This window comes from Heptranchias perlo, chromosome 17, assembly GCF_035084215.1.
Source record: "Heptranchias perlo isolate sHepPer1 chromosome 17, sHepPer1.hap1, whole genome shotgun sequence".
Taxonomy (NCBI): domain Eukaryota; kingdom Metazoa; phylum Chordata; class Chondrichthyes; order Hexanchiformes; family Hexanchidae; genus Heptranchias; species Heptranchias perlo.
In genome coordinates, this window is record NC_090341.1 from 47569263 (window position 1) to 47588685 (window position 19423).

The 19423-nt window shown below is 41.5% G+C and overlaps 1 protein-coding gene across 6 annotated transcripts in view; it reads right to left on the reverse strand.

The window, feature by feature from the left end:
- Positions 1–6878: 6878 nt before the first annotated feature.
- The window catches only part of itpr1b (inositol 1,4,5-trisphosphate receptor, type 1b), a 439399-nt gene continuing 426854 nt past the window's right edge, over positions 6879–19423 (reverse strand). For all 6 annotated transcript variants that reach the window (XM_067998943.1, XM_067998947.1, XM_067998944.1 and 3 more), the window contains one exon: positions 6879–7708. In XM_067998943.1, the coding sequence (XP_067855044.1) occupies positions 7622–7708 (87 nt within the window). In that variant the 3' untranslated portion in view covers positions 6879–7621. The remainder of the gene's footprint in view (positions 7709–19423) is intronic.

A 19423-nucleotide genomic window follows, 5' to 3' on the forward strand; every position in this document is an offset into this window, starting at 1 on the left:
GTTTTTTTGTGGAGTTAAAGGTTGGGTTGTCGGGATGTGTGTGTGTGTGTGTGTTGCTTTTAGAAGTGTTCGCTTCGTGCATGTTGGCTTCTCCACTTGGCCCCGCCTGGCGGCGTGCGAGGTAACGTGAGGTCCCCTTAATACTCCTGGCGAGTTGACGCTGTAACACACAGACAGCTGCTTTACAGTCTGACCATGGGGACATGAACGTGACAGCAGACGGAACATAGCAGGCACACAGGGCGCCACCCGCATCACTTCATCAACACGGGCTGGAATTTCACCTCCAAAAAAAAAATAACAGCGAGGAATGAAAAGGGAGAGGCACTGGCGAGAGAATATTTCACATTTATGTATGCATTTCAACCATACGCCCAAATTAGCATGTGACGGCGCCATTTCCACCCTTCGCATCCCACTGTTCGTCCCCCCTCCCCTCTCTTATTGCTGTCATTACCATCAAGACTTCTTTCAGGGCACGTCTTAAACTAGCCAGATCATCCTCACAGGCTCCGAGTTACAGCCAAAGTCAATTGAGTTACACACTGGGCACCGCCTATTTTTAAGGGGAGGAGACAGAATCAATTCACTGGAGACCCTCATCAGAAATTCATCACGGATTTTTTTTTTGCATAGATCGATGTGAGACATTTCCAAGAGGGTAATTTTGAATGGAAGATGTACAGGATCTAGTAATTACCTTAGCATATATATATATATAGGGGGAGGGGAATATTCTATTTGAAGAAATAAAGAACATGCGTTTGTTTCTTTCTTGGACACAGCTAGGTACCGATAAATAGGGCCAGCGTTTTAGAAGGATTACAGTAGGTATTCAGCATTTCGTCTCTCTTGGTTTAAGATTCCCAGAGCGATGAGGGTGGAGGTCATTCTCAGTCGCAGTTGAATTCATGTGAAACCCACGTTCCCGCAAGCCCTAATTCTTAAAATATTATGGAACGGTCCGGCAAGAGTGTTGGCTATTAGCCCAGGCGGGTGGAGGTGCGAATTTCCTCAGCATCAAAGACAACATTTGTACAAGGACCAACAGCAGACGGTTTCGGGCCTTTGCAATTTCGTGCGGTAGTTACTTCACGAATTTTACCACGTTAACAAAAACCATGAGCTGGATTGTAACAAGGGTTGCCGACAGTGGTTGGACCTATTCCTGGAGGTTTCATCACATGACCTCCTGTCTCCAACCACTTCCACCCTGTCAATTAGTCTTTTTTTCTAATTTCCAATATTTTTATATCTAATAAACAAAGTGTTCAAAGCAAATGAATAACATTTTAAAAAAATAAAATGACCCTATGATCTGTACTCCAGGGCTGCCTGATAGCAGCGTCCAGGAGCTTAATCTGACAATCCTGGAGGTTGGTGATCCCAGGTGGAATTGGGTAGGTCCACTGCAGTTTATTTGGAGCAAGATGACAGTTAAAGGGCCACAGAATCACACAGCACAAAATGAGACCGGCCAATCGTGCCTGTGCCAGCTCTTTGAAAGAGCTATCCCATTCGTCCCACTCTTTCCGCATAGCCCTGCAAATGTATCCTTTCCAAGTATATAGCCTTTTGAAAGTTACTACTGAATTTGCTTCAACCACCTATTCAGGGAATGCATTCCAGATCATAACTCGCTGCATTAAAAAAAATCTAATTTCTCCCGTTTATAAAAAGTACTAGCACACCAGAAGGAATTATTTCAACAAAAAGTAGTACGAGTTGGATTTTCCAACCTACTTGCGTTGTGTGTTTAGTTGATACAGGGATGGGTATGTTACAAACTGTTACTTAATCCTGTCCAGCGCCCGATTAAATGGTTCATTCGCCCATAACCACCCTACTTACTAACCAATCCTATTTTCACAAGCGTAAAATTGCTCTAGTAGTCTGGGTACTTTTTGTTAACTCAATGGACAGGACTTTCTAGGGGGTTTCCAGCAACTGCAAACGTGCCAAAGTCTGGCCACATAAACTGCAAATACCAAACCATTCCCAGGCTGAACTGGCCAAGACAAACGCAATCATCCCACCCTCATAAATTCCCCCTCATAACGCAATTTTGCGGAAGAGCTTTCTGCCCAAACTCACGAAGGTGCCCAAAGTTCCTCTTTCTGTTACCAGATCACACGCAGCCTTCCACCTGCAACCTGGGAGGAGTCGACGGACATTAGATCCGCCCACTACAGCCGATTTGTGCTAACGTTTTCAATGGGAACCCTGCTTGCACGGGACCTATCAACTTCACTATATCTAACACCTATTGCAATGCACTTAACGTTACTGCAAAATCTGCCCGAACTCAACAATAAACAGAGGTGCTTCCCATTTAAAACGGCCTGAAACCTACATTCAATCCAAGCAAAGCTTCTCCGCTTCAAGCAGTGCAGCTGGGAGTCAACACGTGCATCGCACGGGGCATGTGAGGCCACGGTAGATTTGCCTCTCCTATCAGTGTAAAGCACACCGCGACCACGTGAGAGTCACATTTCTCAGCCACAAGGCAGGTGCACCTCAACACATGTGTAACTGGAGTTACTTATTAACTGAAATACATATTTCCTTCATTTCAAAGAATCGTGTCCTTTGATAAACATCACATTGCATTGCTTCCACTCTGTAAATCTCCCTTATGTTGTACCTAGAAAGAAAGACTTGCATTTATAAAGCCCCTTTCAGGACCCAAAGTGCTTTACAGCCAATTAAGTACTTTTGAAATGTAGTCACTCTGGAGCAAATAGAGCATTGGGGAGCATTTATAGGACACTTGACCCTAATACTATTTTATCCTTGTACAAGACCCATATCAGGCCTCAGTTGGAACACTGTGTCCAGTTTTGATCTCCTCACATGGTGGGTAATATTGAGGTTTTGGAAAGGGTGTGGAGGAGGGCAACTAGACTAATTCCCAGTTTAAAGCCTCTTAGTTATCAAGATAGGCTTGGACTCTACACTTTAGAGAAGTGTAAACTATGAGATGATCTGATCAAGGTTTATAAGATGATGAAGGGAATAGCTTGTTCCAATTAAATATGTTAGGGAGGACCAGTGGTCACAATTTTAAGTTGTATAAGGCCAGATCTAGGTTAGATGTCAGGAGGTGGTTCTTTTCCCAGAGAATAGTGGACCTCTGGAATAGGCTGCCGGCTCATGCGGTGGACGCCGATTCACTGAATTCCTTCAAGCGGGAGCTGGACCTGTTTCTGGCTGGTGATCACCTTTTACAGAAGATAAGTAATGCATAGAATTATCAGGGCCAGAGTGATCTCCTGGACTAGTTTCGACCACCAAAGGAGTTGGAGAGGAATTTCCCAGATTTTCCCCCCCAAATTGGCCTGGGTTTTTATCTGGTTTTTCATCTCTCCCAGGAGATCACATGGTTGGGGGGGGGGGGGGCGGGCGGGGAGTGTACATATTGTGAGTATCACAATTGTGTGGGACAGGCTGGATGGACTGGAGTGTCTTTTCCTGTCCGTCATTGTTTGTATGTCTATAATACAAGCATATGGTGGCAGCCATTTTCGTACAGCAAGGTCCCACAAACAGCAATGAGATAACGACCAGATAATCTGTTTTTAGTGTTTAACGTCTCACCTGAAAGACGGCACCTTTGACAATGCAGCTCCAGGGAGGGTCAGCCTCGATTTTGTGTTCCAGCCTCTGGAGTGGGGTGAGAGTGCTAACACTGAGCCACGGCTGACACCACTGACTGGAGTTACATTAATAAAATGATCACTAATCACAACGGTGAAATTCTTACTATTTTGTCGGCAAATTTTCTCCCCTCCTGTTCCGTGCTTTAGGTAGTGGCCCCGTGTCCAGTTACGTTTCCACAGATGCTGAGCACCCTCCTTATCTCAGTGAAGTTGTTATTCTTCATGTGTTAGATGGATTGCAAGCGGGCCATTTCAATTGCAGAGGGCAGTTCTGATGAAGGGTTTGTAAATGAAATGTCAACTGACTTGTGTCTTCTCGACAGATGCTGCCTGACCGACTGAGTGCCTCCAGACTGTTCTGTTTTTGTTTCAGATTATCAGCATCTCAGCCATGGCTCAGTAGTAGCACTTTCACTTCAGAGTCAGAATGTTGCAGGTTCAAGCCCCACTCCATAAAATCTAGGCTTACAAGCTAATGCAGTATTGAGCAAGTGCTGCACTGTCAGAGGTGTCGCCTTTTGGATGAGCTGTTAAACCGAGGCCCTGTCTCAGGTGGACATAAAAGATCCCACGGCACTATTTCGAAGAGGAGCAGGGGAGTTCGCCCTGATGTCCTGGCCAATTTATCCCTCAACCAACATGACTAAAACAGATCAACTCATTGTCACATTGCTTTTTTGGGAGCTTGCTGTGCGCAAATTGGCTGCTACCTTTCCCTACAGAACAGTAGCTACACTTCAAAAGTACTTCATTGTGTGTAAAGCACTTTGGGACCTTTGGCGCAGTATAAATGCAAGTCTTTCTTTAATCTGCAGTAGTTTGCTTTTTGTGCACAATAGCCTAATGTTCATACAACATATGCATTTGTGAACATGTGTGGAAACACTGGCCTGTTTCCTCTCTTAACCCAGCCTGGTTCTCTCAAACGTTTATTCTGTACTTTGCTTTTGGTATCTTCATATGAAAGAAAATGCAGCTATTTTTTACAGCCGTAATGATGGCTTCCTGGCATTTGTTGCTATCAAGGCCTTTTGCATCATTGGACAGGGAGGAGGCAGGACCTACAAGCACAAGTCCTGGAACGCTCTGTGAATTATTGTTTAGGTCATTTCAATCATTTTCTTATGGATATTGAAACTCTTTTTCATGTTAGGAATCTTACTTCCAACACTATGAAAGCAAGATGGTGGGTGAAATTATTTCCAAAAAATATTTGAGTGATTTCATTGTCTCCCTCTTTTTCTAAAATTGTTTTGTAGACTGCGGATTCTTGAGTGGTAATTTTTATTTCAGTTTACTATTTGTTGTTTGGTGCATTCCATACTTGTAAAACACCAACAAATCATGTGAACAATAATATTTGAGCCAGGCAGTGGTTCGGGTGTGATGCTCTGTGGTGTGATACTGAGATATGACAGACATGCGCTGGACGTTGTTATATATCTAATTACTGAAAATCAATTAAAAGTTCTTTTCAATCTTTGGTTCTGTTGAAATCTCTTTTTTTTTTAAAAAGAAGATTTAAACCCCTCAACTGATTTATTGCCTTTACCTGACTTCTAGTTATGTTGTACCAGATATACTTTGTAGAAAAACATGCTGGAATCCTATGAGAATCACCTAATCAAAGATATATTTCGTAAATGAATCTTGCCTGTTTTCTCACTTGGCCCATATCTTTCCTCAACTTGAAGTCTGAGATCCAGGCCATTCAAGAGTCCTAACATGAGCAGTAAAACATAATGGGCCAGAATTTACTGTCAAAGTAATGGTGAGGCTAATGACACTCACTGTTATTTATACAGAAATCACACAGCAACTTCAGGCGAGAGCAGATGCGTGATTAAACTCAAAAATCTGGAAATTTCTGTCAGAGATGCGTCGCTCTGCTGATAGCTTCCCGAAAACAGCATCTCACTGTCTGACTCACCAGTGAAATGCATTGATCAACGAGAAGTTCCTGTACTTGCACGGTAGATAGAAAGTAAACTCGTCACAGAGAATTAGGGCTTGTCCATTTCAGTCTAAGTACCCTTTTTAACAGCCTGATTAGTCTTAATTACTGCTCAACAACCTCTCTGGTACTGAAAATTAACTTTTACAAGTGTGGAGTCTCATTCCTTCAACTTTTAACTGTAGTTGGAGATTCTTTACAAAAACGTAAATTAAATTTTTTATTACTTTTTCTTTGTCTCTTTTTCTTAATCCAATCTTTCCTTCCCTCTCTTTATTTTACTTTCTTTACCTGATTTGACATTGAATTCACTATTCTAACTTACATTTCCTGATTCAGACTCTGCACTGTTCACTAACTATGCTTCAATCTGATTGGTTAAGGAGATACACAGCTGCTTGCCCTGTTTACACAGGTCCCAGATGCCCTGCAGGAGGCCCTCTCTACTTGCCATACAAAATCTCATGGAAATTAAACGAGCAAGGGCAAGTCCCACGAACGGCTTCGCCGGCTACAATAAATTCTGGCCCGATATACTGAATTTATAATTCGAATGGCACTCAAAACAAAAAATCAGCTGCAACTATGGCATTTGGCCTCCCTACCTTTTCTATTACATATATACATACATACAGTTCCCACCACTTACACTGTCCATTCTTTTCATGGATAGCCGCTATATCAGGCAAATAGCGCTAACCATTTGTCATTACCATAGGCGTCAATTACAAAGGTGCCTCTTGAAATGTATTAAGTACGCCGGCTATTTGGTGCATTTCAGTATAGGTACGTACCAATTTAAAGGCTTCGCTGATTTCAGCCAAAGTCAGGTCTTCAAGGAGCTCCAATCGGTTGTTTGCACTGTTAACAATTACGGAAGGCAGTGGGATAGTGGAGACTTCAGACAGCTTCGGGAGTTATTTCATTGCATTGGTTTTACCGCCCACCGTGTATAGCGGGCAAACCGCGTTAGCTTGAACATGCCCGCTATATGCGGTGGGGACTGTACCACTTGAGGACAGGGAAGAGGGGGGAATACTTATTTTGCATACAAAAAGAAGCCGGGGTTTTGATCTTGTGGGGAATTCCAAGTGTGAAAAGAGAATGTGCTAACCCACCGCACTAACCAATTTGGAACAATAATATTCTCATGTTTAACAGTTTACCATCTAAACATTCCTCCAAGATTAAGTTATAAACCTGGATAGCAATAGGTAATAAATATTAAAATACCAGAAAAAAACGTCAGAGTACTCCCACCAAAGCAGCTTTATATATTTATTAAATAGCTTTTCTTATGCATCTTACAACTGTCAATATCACGCTTGACTTGTATAATATTAGTGCTTTGTGTATATTTTCAGTCATTAACACTACTGTCTTGGTCACTGACTTGTTTGCCATCTGTAAACTGAGGTACTTATACAAAACTAAACTAAGGCAGCAAATATACAAAAAGTTCTCCATTCATCCTTTTTCAGCTTCAAAGAAAATAAACAGGTGGCTATTCATTTAGCAAAAGACAATGTGGCTCTTCACAGGTAGTACATTTCAGTGCTCATCTACAAATGCAAAGTTATATAGAGTATTTGCATATTCATTAGTCATATTGCACAGTCAACTTACAAAAATAGGACATTAAATACTGGTTACACAACTATTTTTCTGTACATACAAAAACCTCTGCCCTACTCATTATCGTGACAGTCGGTTCTTCAAATGTGCTTATTTTTTTTATTATTATACAACCCTGCTGCTTCCAAATGGAGACCTTTTAAAGAACACTTGGGATTCCTTCTTTAACAGCAATGGAAGCAGAATATGCCAACGAGTGTGACGAGAGGTTCCTTCGGGATCTAGGTATAGTAGCAAGAAACCTTCAAGACTAAGAAGTGTCATTTATTCCTATGGTGCACACAAGTAAACATTTTGATGACTTATAATGGTTCAGTAGTTGGGTGAAAGGTCCTGAGCCCATCTGTTTCGATCCAAAGTGCCATCATCTTGCTCAGGCCGGTTGCTGTGGGTTAATGTTCATGTGCGGAGGATGCCCAAGGAGACCGATTCGTTGCTTTTGCTTCCTTTGCTCAGTCATCTAAAAAAAAAACACAAAATGTTCCATTAAAATAGTGCTTCTTGAGAAATTTATATTCTCAGAAACACAACGTATTAAAATTGCTCAGAGGATTTGAGTCATATGATTTCGTAACAGTTTACATTGGCAGATCATCTGATAATGGAATGCCCATCCAACCTCCCGACATCACTTGTATCTGACCAGTTCAAATTGATTACTTTCAGTATGGAGAGGCTTCTGTTACTTTTCGTGTGATCCACATTACACATTAACGGTGTGAATAAACAGGCAGATGTTTTTGCAGTTTATAATGGTACACTCTAGCAGGGGAAATTATTATAATCTTAAAAAAACCCAGCAAACAGCTGCCTAATTATAATGCATTAGCAACAAGCAATTTACATTTTTGGAGCATTTCTATATGTACTATTATAGGTTTGTACACATCCTGAGCTTTTGCAGTGCAGCAGATGCAGCTGTGTACATTACCCCGCAGAGGCTGTCTGCTAATAGGAACACTCTTCCTCATTCTTTAAATAATTTATACTCCACGTCCAAATTAATGAGGGGAATCACTGAGGCATTGTCCCCTTTTAGAAGTTGGTGCCATGAATGTTATGCTGTCTTCCCTAACATCATATACTTCAGACTTCATTCTGTAAGTGCGCCCAAGACCTTTTAAAAAGGAGAATGCAGCAGGCGGAATTCAGTTAATACGATAGAGAATAAAAAATATCACGCATACACCAGAAGTGAGCTGCAGGTTTGAGTCTGGTCAGATAGAGATAATCAAAAAGGCATGTAGGGTGGGACCTTTGTAGGTGGAGGTTGAACTCAGTAAATGAAGAAGCCTATACCTGCAGTAAGTAAACTCACATTCTATCTCTTTCGTTCAACCTTCATATAAATAGCACAGAAAAGGTGAAGGTGGAATTTTCTGACTTAGTGTAGACGTTTTCTTGGAATGGAACAGTCTCAAAACTCTGATAATCTTGAGTTGCTATATCCAATCGGTAGTGCTTCCTAAAGCTACGTATCCAATCAAATGCCTGGCAGACAGAGTCAGGGGTGACTCAGTGCATGTCGCTCATCACCCTGGCCAATTGCACAAACAAAACAAGCTTTCATTTTCCTGGTGGTTCCTGACCAGCTAAGACTCATTTTCTTTCACCAAGTGCCAGTCTCTAGGGCATCAGGGAAAGCAAGAATAAGTGGAGACCAGTAATGCCACGTCTCCGTCCTATTTGCACTTGATGCATATTTCCCGGGGCATTCCCAGCATCAAGGTGTTTAAAATGTTAAAAGGATTTGATAGGGTAGATACGAAGCAGCTATTTCCTCTGGTGGGGGAATCAAGAACAAAGAGACATATTCTTAAAATTAGAGCTGGGTCATTCACGAACAAAAATCAGGAAGCACTTTTCCCACACAGAGAAGTGTAAATCTGGAACTCTCTTTCCCCCCCCCCAGTAGATTGATTTTTGTTGGGTAAGAGTATCAAGGGATATGGAGCAAAGGCAGGTAAATTAAGTTGATATGCATGTCAGCCATGATCTAATTAAATGGAGGAACAGGCTCGAGGGGCGGAATGGCCCGCTCCTGTTCCTTACTTGGACCATTTAAATTGTATGTAAATGATGTGGGAGTAATGCCTCCTATGTTATTTCCCAGAGATTCCACCGGCCAGTCATCTGTCTTGAACAAGCTGGGCACTGGAGGTTGGGGGGCAGACTCTGGAAAAGGGCAGCCAGTAACATTTTACTTATCTCAGGTAAATAAATTTGTTTAATCTTTTGGGGCATTGGGAGCAGGCCTCCTGGGGGTTGTTCGCGACAGCAGTCAGCAGGCCAAAAACATTATTGTACTGTCCAATATTTATCCCTCAACCAACATCACTACGACGGATTATCTGGTCATTTATCACATTGCTTTTTGTGAAACCTTGCTGTGTGCAAAATTGGCTGCCACGTTTCCGACATTACAACAGTGACTACTTCAAAAGTACTTCACTGGCTGTAAAGTGCTTTGGGACATCCTGAGGTTGGGAAAGCCCCTATATAAATGCAGGTTTGTTCATTCATTCATTGTGAATTTGTGCTGCTACAGCATACAACTTTCCTAGTCTGATTTGTAGTGAGCACCAATTCTTGGGCAGTAGCTCTGCCTGGTGCTCACCCAGGCCATTTAAGGGAGTTGATAGAGTGACTTACAATGGGGTGTGGGGGAGGCTAAAATCCATTTATCCAGATTGCTTTGCACAAACTGCTTACCTAATGTTTTGTTATCAAAGAAAACAAGCAGTCTAGATTGGAGGATGCCCTTGGTTCTATCAGACATGGAATGCCTGACTCGATATATCAACAAAGTAATGTTTCCTTTTAAGGAGCGTGTGGTTGTAGATAAAATCTTAGCAGTATAATTTCCTGAGACATGGCAAAGGGTAAAATTTCAGGCATGAGCTTCAGATGTGCCACATTGACTGTCCACTGTCCAAAATGAAATGGGTCAAACACCAGCACATGAACCTTTGAAAGTTGAAATGCAAAGTAGAAATCTATGCAAGAAATCATTGGTTCAAATGGATCAGATGCCAGCTGGTGCAAAAGATGATCCACATGTTGGACAGGAATGGTTTGGTGTTTAAAATGTCGAATTTACCTAAACCCCTCTGTCCTTCTTTAAGACACTCCTTAAAACCTACCTCGTTGACCAAGCATTTGGTCACCTGTCCTAATATCTCATGATGTGGCTCGGTATCAAATTTTGTCTGATAACACTCCTGTGAAGCGCCTTGGGATGTTTTACTATGTTAAAAGTGCTATATAAATGCAAGTTATTGTTGTAGTTGTTAGCAGGTACCTTTCATGAACCTGGATGCCAGTAGGTACTCCCCAACTAATTTTCCCATCAGTGGCAGATGATGAGGCTGCAACAACCACCATGTGGGCTAAAAGTGAACGTGGTGATTTATACAGTAAATACTGTATATAAAGAGAGGACAGAGAAGAATCATTTATGAAGTTATCATCATGGCTCAAATAGATGAATCATATCCATTGAAGTATGAAAGATTTTCTGGAAGCTGACTGAGGTTAGGAAAGAAAACCTCTCTTTGGCTCTGAGGTCAGAAGAGCAACACTGTGCCATATCATGTACCTCACTGTAGGGATGTGTTTGTTCTGCCACTATTTTTAAATGGAGGTGGTGCTTGGAGAAAACAGCAGATCTTGCCACACCGTTGACAGCTCATGTGCTTACGAGCCAAGAAGGAAGGGAGCAGTCAATTTTCAAGGTGAGACATAGCAGCAATCTGCTCAGTACATTTATCTCAAGACCATTGTGGTTGATATCAAGCTAGCATTTTAGACCCAGCATTGCCATGTCTAGCTGTTAATCAGATCCAACAAGTTATGCTGATGAAAAGGGAAAATGGCGTAACTGCCAAAATCTCACTCATTTTGGTTAAGCTGCTTTTAATGTGTCTCACTTTTAAAAAAAAATGGGTTACAAACCCATTTAAACAGATGGAGCTGGTTTTGCCTCATACATTTTTTTAAAACTCATAAATCTTGCTCAACATTTCCCTGATGCTCACGCCTCTGGAAAATGGGTTGATTATAACAGATTTGGGAACCAAAACTTCCTCATCCAATAGAGATGCCCAAATTACTTGCTATTTCTCTATCAATCTTGTGCATGAATCAGACTCCTCAGACGATGAGGATTATTTTGAGGACTACTATTTGAGAAACCATTCTAGGAGATTTGGTTTTAGATTTTGCAAGCGTTTCCTGAAATTTCAGCGTGGTCCCCAGAAAAGAGCATTCATTAAGTTCAAGGGGAACCTGGAAATTCTGAGGTGCAAATGCCTGCCAAGTTGGATTCCTTGGGCTGCAGTCCACACCACTTGCTCTAGTGGCACTGACCACAGATTGCCAGCAGTTTGCTTTATATTTTGTGCATTGGCAAGAGAACTGTATCTGTTGGCGTCAGGTGCCACAGTAATTACGGCACTGATTTCTGCCAATCTCATATATATTTAACCCAATGACCTTGGTAGGAAGAAGTCCTCATTTCAAAAGTGCCTTGGGTATACAGCAAGTCCTGCAAGCAATCCAGCTTTTTACTCATCTGACGCTGTCATTTTGAATTGTTTTGATGCGTGGCCTGAACTCATGTGCCTAAATCTCTAACTGACCTGGAGCTGAAGGTATACAATGCAACTTAACGTTTCATTCTGCAGAGAAGCCAATACTAATTGAGTGAATTTGTTCCCGATGAATTCAATGGCGAGATTGGCATATCTCATACATTTACAGAAATGATAGCGTATAGTAGATAACATAAGGCTTCTCATGGACATTAGCTCCATGATAACACATGGAGATGCAAGTGTCAGCATCAACTAATGCACCAGAAATCGTGATCAACCAATGTAGAGATATGGAAAGTAAATCTCCAGATGGGAAGCCAATATCAATAACTTTATAAAGTTATTAAAAATTGCTTCAAAAATGATTGGTCATGAAATCTATTCTACAGTAAAAAAAAACTATTATATAGTAATAATCTATGCACACCTCCCATCAACAAAACTTACTGCCTATTGTCATGTTCTTGACACAATTGTGTCACCTTTTTCCTATGTCCACATTTATAATGAAAGTGCCTTTATAAACTTATCAGGCAATAATTACACCCTCTGCCAGTGGGGGCACTGTTGCATCTCCCAGGTCCTCAGCCTAAACTTGAAAAGAAACTCCTTTAGTCCAACTAACTCAATTTATTTTCTTCTAAATTGTTGTTATTTCGCTATTTAACTATAAATGTAAAATCAAAGTATTATATAAAAATGAGGACAATGTATGACTTTAAAATGGTGACTAAATTATGTTTACATGTTCTGGCCCAATTGACCCCTCTTTCTAACCCCACTTCACCCAGTGACTGCACTTGGTCTTGACTGCTCATGGGACCACCACCACCTCCAAGTTCCCCTTCAAGTAACATACCATCCTGACTTGGACATATATCACTGTTCCTTCATCGTCGCTGGGTCAAAATCCTGGAATTCCTCACCTAACAGTATTGTAGGAACACCTTCACTACACAGACTGCAGCAGTTCAAGAAGGTGGCTCACCACCACATTCTCAGGGTAGTTCGGGATGGGCAATAAATTTGAGCCACTTGTTGCAGAGTACTCAGCCACTGCCCTGCTCTTGTAGCCATGGGGTTAATATGGCTGGTCCAATTAAGCTTCAGGTCAATGGTGACCCCCAGGATGTTGATGGTAGGGGATTTGTTGTACCTTTTCTTGTTGAAAATACTCACTACCTGGCACTTATGTGGCAAGACATCATCACCTCAAGCCTGGATGTTGTTCAGGTCTTGCTGTAGGGTGGCACAGGCTGCTTAATAATTGAAGGAGTTGTGAATGGTCTGAACATTGTAGAATTGCTGTCAAACAGCCTCACTCCCGACCTTATGAGAGAGGGAAGGTCATTGATGAAGTAGCTGAAAATGGTTTGGCTGAGGATGCTGTCTTTAGGTGGCCCTCTGACAACCACAACCATCTTCCCATGCATCAGGCTGAATGAATGAAGAATATACCTTTGATTGTATCAGGGTTTTGAGGGCCTTTCGATACCATGGAGATTTAAAATGGTGTCAGTGTTCCAAGTCTATTAAAAAATATATATATTTAAGGGTAAAAATTAGTCTGGGCTTGTTTTCGAGACTTGGCGCTGCACAAATAGCGCAAGCCCAAACTAAGAGGCCCGAGGATCGATAGCAATTGGACTTCAGGCCTCATCTATTTACTCAATGATCAAGTCCCGGGATGGGGATTGGAGCGGGCTATGTGGAGGTGCAATCACGATGCCTGTGGAGTCAAGGGTGCACTCCTGCTCCTCTTGGCTCTACAGGAAGAATTTTTTTTTTTAAAAACTGGGTCCAATGCGAATTCTGTTTTATTCTTGGACTGAAACTAGAACAGACTTGCATGCTGCAGCTTTATTCCAGAATTATTTATGTATTCTAATCAAACAGAGTCCCATCTATTTTTGCTTCTTGTTTTCATGTTCAGATCATCTGTTTATCAGAGGGAAAAGAAAAAAAGATAAAAATGTAGTGGGTACGGCAATTTAAAAATCAACAAAAAAACCTAGGGGGTAGAGACTCCGCTTTGGGCACAATCAGGAAATTGGGGCCTAAATGCACTTGAAATTGCGTTGGTTAGGTCACACTTCAAGTTAATGCAAAAATTCATTTGCATAATCGCAAATGTAAAATCTTCTATGAACCAGCCCAATCGGGCAGCGTAATAGAATGTAATCATTTTTTTCTCTCTTTCCATTTAAAAAGTATTCCTTGATGTATTTAATACTGGTAACCTGGTGCAGTTTTATTAATACAGCTGAAAATGGGTTTATCACCAAAAATAAGCATTTTTAATAAGGGTTTCCAGTCCTCCGCCTGTGAGTAACCTGATTTAAAATCACTGAAAATGACTTTTAAAAAATACCGAACCGTTTCATTGGTGTACACTAGTCAGTTTCTTAGTAAACTAAATATTTTTGATATGGAAAAAACTTTTAAAACAAACCTACTTGTGCCTGTGTGCCTAAAAAAATGAGTGCAATTCAAAGAGCCTTCCCGAACCAGCGCAATCGGTGGAAACTCGCAATTTCAACCTGAAGATGTGGTCAGTTTTGGGCAAATCGAATCTTGAACCAGTGTAAAAGATCGCAAAAAACACCAGCATAAGTGGCTTTGGGCATAACTCACCTATGTTTTAAATTCCCCCGTTCTTTTGCGTTGTTCGGCCGATTGCGCCCGGATTGCGTTGGAATCTGAGTGCAAAACTAGCGGAAACTTCCTCCCCCTAGCCTTTAGCAGTTATGTTTCTATAGCCTCCTTGCCCAAATTCTGTCGGCCTTGAGCTGGAAGTGAGGGACAGACTGGGCTGTGGTGTTCACTGCTCCGAATATGGTCAACAGGACTGATAGTCTCAGATTCTCCATTGATGTAAATTATTTTAATTAACTTCCACCACTTCATGTTTTGGAGATGATGGAGGAACTGGTCCTTAGCATTTCAAAAACCCTTACTGGGTTCACTAAGTACCCTAGCTGGAGTTGGGAAACAATTCCATCGAACGACTGTTTAGGAATGAAAACATATTTGGATATCTAAAGTGGAATGTCAGTCAGAACTGGAATTTTAACCCAGATCTCAGATTGAGATTCTACAATTCCATACTTTTTTTCCTTCAAAAAAACGAAAGCACAAACAACATGGGCTAAGGTTTCACACTTACGCACAGTGACGGGGCCACTGCACAGGACTTTGTTTTCCTCCTACGTCGGAATAAGAGCTCCTCCTACATTTCCGCATTAACCTGGTTTACTGGAACTGCAGACCAGTCTGTTTCCTCGTTTCCAGTGATAGTCTCAGCGACGGTGAGCAAAAGTAATCTCTTTCTGTGCCATCTTACTGTTAGAGAAAAATACCCCAGGCTGTATTCATTTCACTAGTTTAGTAATCTGTCACCGTTTCCGATGATCTGACCATAGCAATTGTGGAACTCCCATCATTTTCAAGCTGTTTAACTCAAAGTGGGGTAGTGTACACCTGTACGATGTGAAGGCGCACAGTGTAGAGCAGTACTTCTAACCCTGTACACTGACTCGGCTTGTACATACCAACACTCCACCACCATTCTCAACGGCACCCTCCAAGCGAGATCCAACCCCCAGTAAGTGAAACAATCCCATAGCTTGATAGTTAAGAAGCTTGCTGCCTACCAATGTGGTTACATTTTTTTTACTCAGTACTGCACGACATTCAAAACCCATCAGCCACATGTAAGATGCATAATAGTAGTTGTAATAGAGGCCCTCTGGATTAATCACCTTGCAAAAGTGTAGCAATGTTCAGTTCCAAAAAGAAAACAGTATCCATTTCAACAACTAAGCATTCAGTCTGTTGGAAATAGAACAAACCTCATATTGGGAATAAGGGCAAAGAGTTTATGTTTCCTTTTACTCACCCTCCTCAAAAATGAAGTAAGCAACCTTGAAATCAGTAAAACGACTTGCAAAAAAAAATGAGCCCCATAAAGCTTTTCTTTAGACATCACTTTGGGCTGTTAGATGTCAAAGGAGTTTTATCTGCTGCACCCACCCAGACAACAAATGAGCTGTGATTTTACTGCATGAGACAGATTGGGCAGGAGATCCTCAGTTTCAGGTTACACGTTCAAGGCTCGAGTTTACTGTAAATGCCACTTATTTTCAGCTCTCGCAGGTTGAGAGATGAGTCACATCCACCTTTAAGGTTTTTGTCTGAATCACCGTTACACACGAGCTGCCACGCGTTTTATTTACGAATGCATGTCTCGCCATAGATTGTGTGTGTTGGAGATCCTGCTGCCATCAACTTCTTTAAATAAAGAGAGAGAGAGAGAAGGAGGGAATCAAACAAAAGAGCAGCTTACTAATGCACCATGCTGCAGAGTAGTGGGCATCAATGGTTATACTTGGGTCACAACTTTAGGGTCTTAGCTGTGCAGTTGGTGGGGGAGGGTATGCAATGCACTAAACAGAGGTCCTACTACAAGGAGGGAGGGTTTCACTCCATGTGCATCCCTGTAGCTGTTCACACAACAGTACTGCCACCTGTTTGCTCTCTTGCAATGGGGAGAGGGGGAGGATTTTGAAAGTGTTCTATTAGACCCCCCCCCCCCACCCTCAAAAGACAATCTATAAATTGATGCAGGAACCCATGACATATTTTATTCAGGAACTGAAAGCCAATTGTTACTTAGGTCTCTAGTGTGACATGAATAGCACTGGGTGTAGAAGTGCACTTTTCCATTAAGCAAAAAGCACAACGGAATGAGTGCTGGTTTCAACCGAAACACAAGGCCCTGGGGGGGGGGGGGGGGGGGGGGGAAGGGAAGGGAAGGTGAAACAGTTCTTGGGCAGTAGCGCAAAACAGGTGATTGCGAATCGGCCGCCCTTTTTATGCCCTGCCCGATTCTATTTTCCAGCGATGGGCTGCCGATTCGCTATTGTCCATTTTGCGCTACTGCCCCAGAACAGTTTCACCCTCAAGGAGTTCAATGACTGGCACTGAATCACAGAACAACTTTACCAGCAACCAGCAAGTTAAATGGGTTCCAATTAGAGCCAGTACACACCTTTCAAATCTAGCCCTTTATAAACACAAATTGAGGGGATGAAACTCCTGCTCTCTTTTGTTTGTATTTTCTCTCTGTTGTATCTTAAATCAAGACTGAAAAAGGCATTTATCTGGAGAGACTGGAAGCCAATAAAGTCTGTGCCTTGGTTTTTCAGCAACAGTACCTTGTATTCACTGAAGCAATGTTTTTAACACATCACAGAAAACATTTGAGAAGGAAAGGCATATCAGAGGAAGTGGAAAGAAGCATGTCGGAGGCTAGCATGCAGTCGACACCTCTGTGTGATACGAAGATTTGGACTTGATAAATGCATAGGAGGAGAGCCTGCATGTTTCTGCGCTTGTGTAAGGAGGATGTTGGGCATTAGATTTGTGGAACGACAGGCGTTCTCATACAGTAACTGAGAAGGTTGTGCTGGAGAGAGCACAAGTGCCACACAGTTGAAGACTGGTTTCTTTAGAAGGCAATGGAATGGGCGCCAGCTGAGGGAAGACCACAAGGACTGTGTACAGGAATATCCTTGTGGAATAGTAAAAATACACCAACAAGCTGTGTAAGCTGGCAGAGTCTGGTAACCAGGCAGCCTGCTGCACTACACAGGCATTCCAAATCTAAAAACAGCCCCCATGCCAGTCTAAATCTCACAGAATGTTACAACCCATTAAGTCTGTTCTGGTGATTTTTTTCCTACCTTGTCTAATCCCAAATTCCTGCTCATTCTCCGTACTCTTTAATATTCCTCTTTGTTTAACAAAACAATCTTAATTGCCTTTTAAAATAATTTATGCACTTTGCTTCAACAATGATTTGTGGCAGAAAATTGAATATTCTAACCACCCTCTGTTTGAAGATTTCTTTTTCGAACCTCTCAATTCTTTTCTGGCTGTCATTTAATTTTGTGCCATTTTGTTACCATCTCACCAGCCACTGGAAACAATCTATTATTATTTCCCTCATCATAACTCTTCATAGCTTTGAAGACCTCCATCAGGTCACCGTTTAACGTTCCCCGTTGCAGCGAAAACGCCCTACCTTCTCAAATCTCTCTTTATAAATGTAATCCTTCATTGCTTGAAACATCCCAGTGAATCTACACTGCACCCTTTCCATTATTTCTATATCCTCCCTTATAATGGGTTGCCCAACGTTGCACACAATACTTTAGTTGCAGCCTAAGCTTTTGTACAAGTTCAATATTACCTGACTGCTTCTATATTATATACATCTAGGTACAAAACCAAGGATTCTGTTTGCCTTTTTATGACCTTATTGTTCTGTCACTTTTAATGATCTATGATTCTGTGCACCAAGGTCCCTCTGCTTCATTTAAAACCTTTCCTTACTCTTAACTTCCAAAATGTATTACTTCACATTTTTCTACACTGAACTGCATTTGTCACCCATCTGCCCATGTTGCTAACTGATCTGTGACCTGCTGCAATCTTTCACAATCCTCATCACCATGTGCCAATCCCCTAGTTCGGCATTATCGGCCAATTGTGATATTGTTCCCTCAATTCCTAAGTTCAGACCATTTATGTTTATAGTAGATGATAGATCCCAGTCGACCACCACTCACCACATCATTTCAATTCAAGAAACTTCCTTTTACCCCAATGCTTTACTTTCTGCTCTCCAACCATATTTCTATTCATGTGACTATATTGCCCATAATTCCATGTGCCATTACCTTTGCCAAAAGCCTGAAAAGTTTTTAAAAAAAAAATATATATCCAATTGCTCAAAAAACTCACTATTAAGCTTGTCAAATATGACCTGCCTTTAACAAATCCATGCTGGGTGTGTCCTTGATTAACTATTGCATTTCTAGATGCTCACTAATTTCACCTTGAATTATGGATTCTAAGAGTTTGGACACAAATGACTAACTGGTCCATGGTTAGTCGGTTTATTCTTCTCTTTCCTTTTTAAACAAGAGTTTTATATTGACTACTCTCCAACCCACAGCACAACTTGCATAGTTTACGAGGCATAAAAATTGAGGCCAGAGCCTCCACCATCTCCTCTCTGACTTCTTTCAGCAGTCATCAGGACCATTATCCACTTGGAGTCTGCTAATTTTCTCATAAGTAATTCCTTTTGTAATTATCTCTGACAATTGTTCCATATCCTCCCCCAGTACACCTACGTTCTCACTTTCACCATCATTTGTAAAAACTGGTGCAAAAATATTTATTTAATATTTCCACTATACAGTCATCCTCAACAATTAGACACCCTGCTTCATCCCTGAATGGTCCTACTCTCTCTAGTTACTCTTACTTTTCATATGTTTATAAAAACTCTATTTCCTTTTATATTATCTTTTATCTAGCCTTTCTCATATTCCCTTTTAGCCTCTCATCTCCCTTTTCACCTCCTGACTACACTTCCTATATTCATTGTTTTCTTTAGTACTGTCAGCCCTAACGTGATATTATCATATGCCTCACTTTCAAGTTTGTTTAGTTTTAACCTCTCTATTTATCCATGGAACTCTATTCTTTGATGTACTCTCATTTTGCCT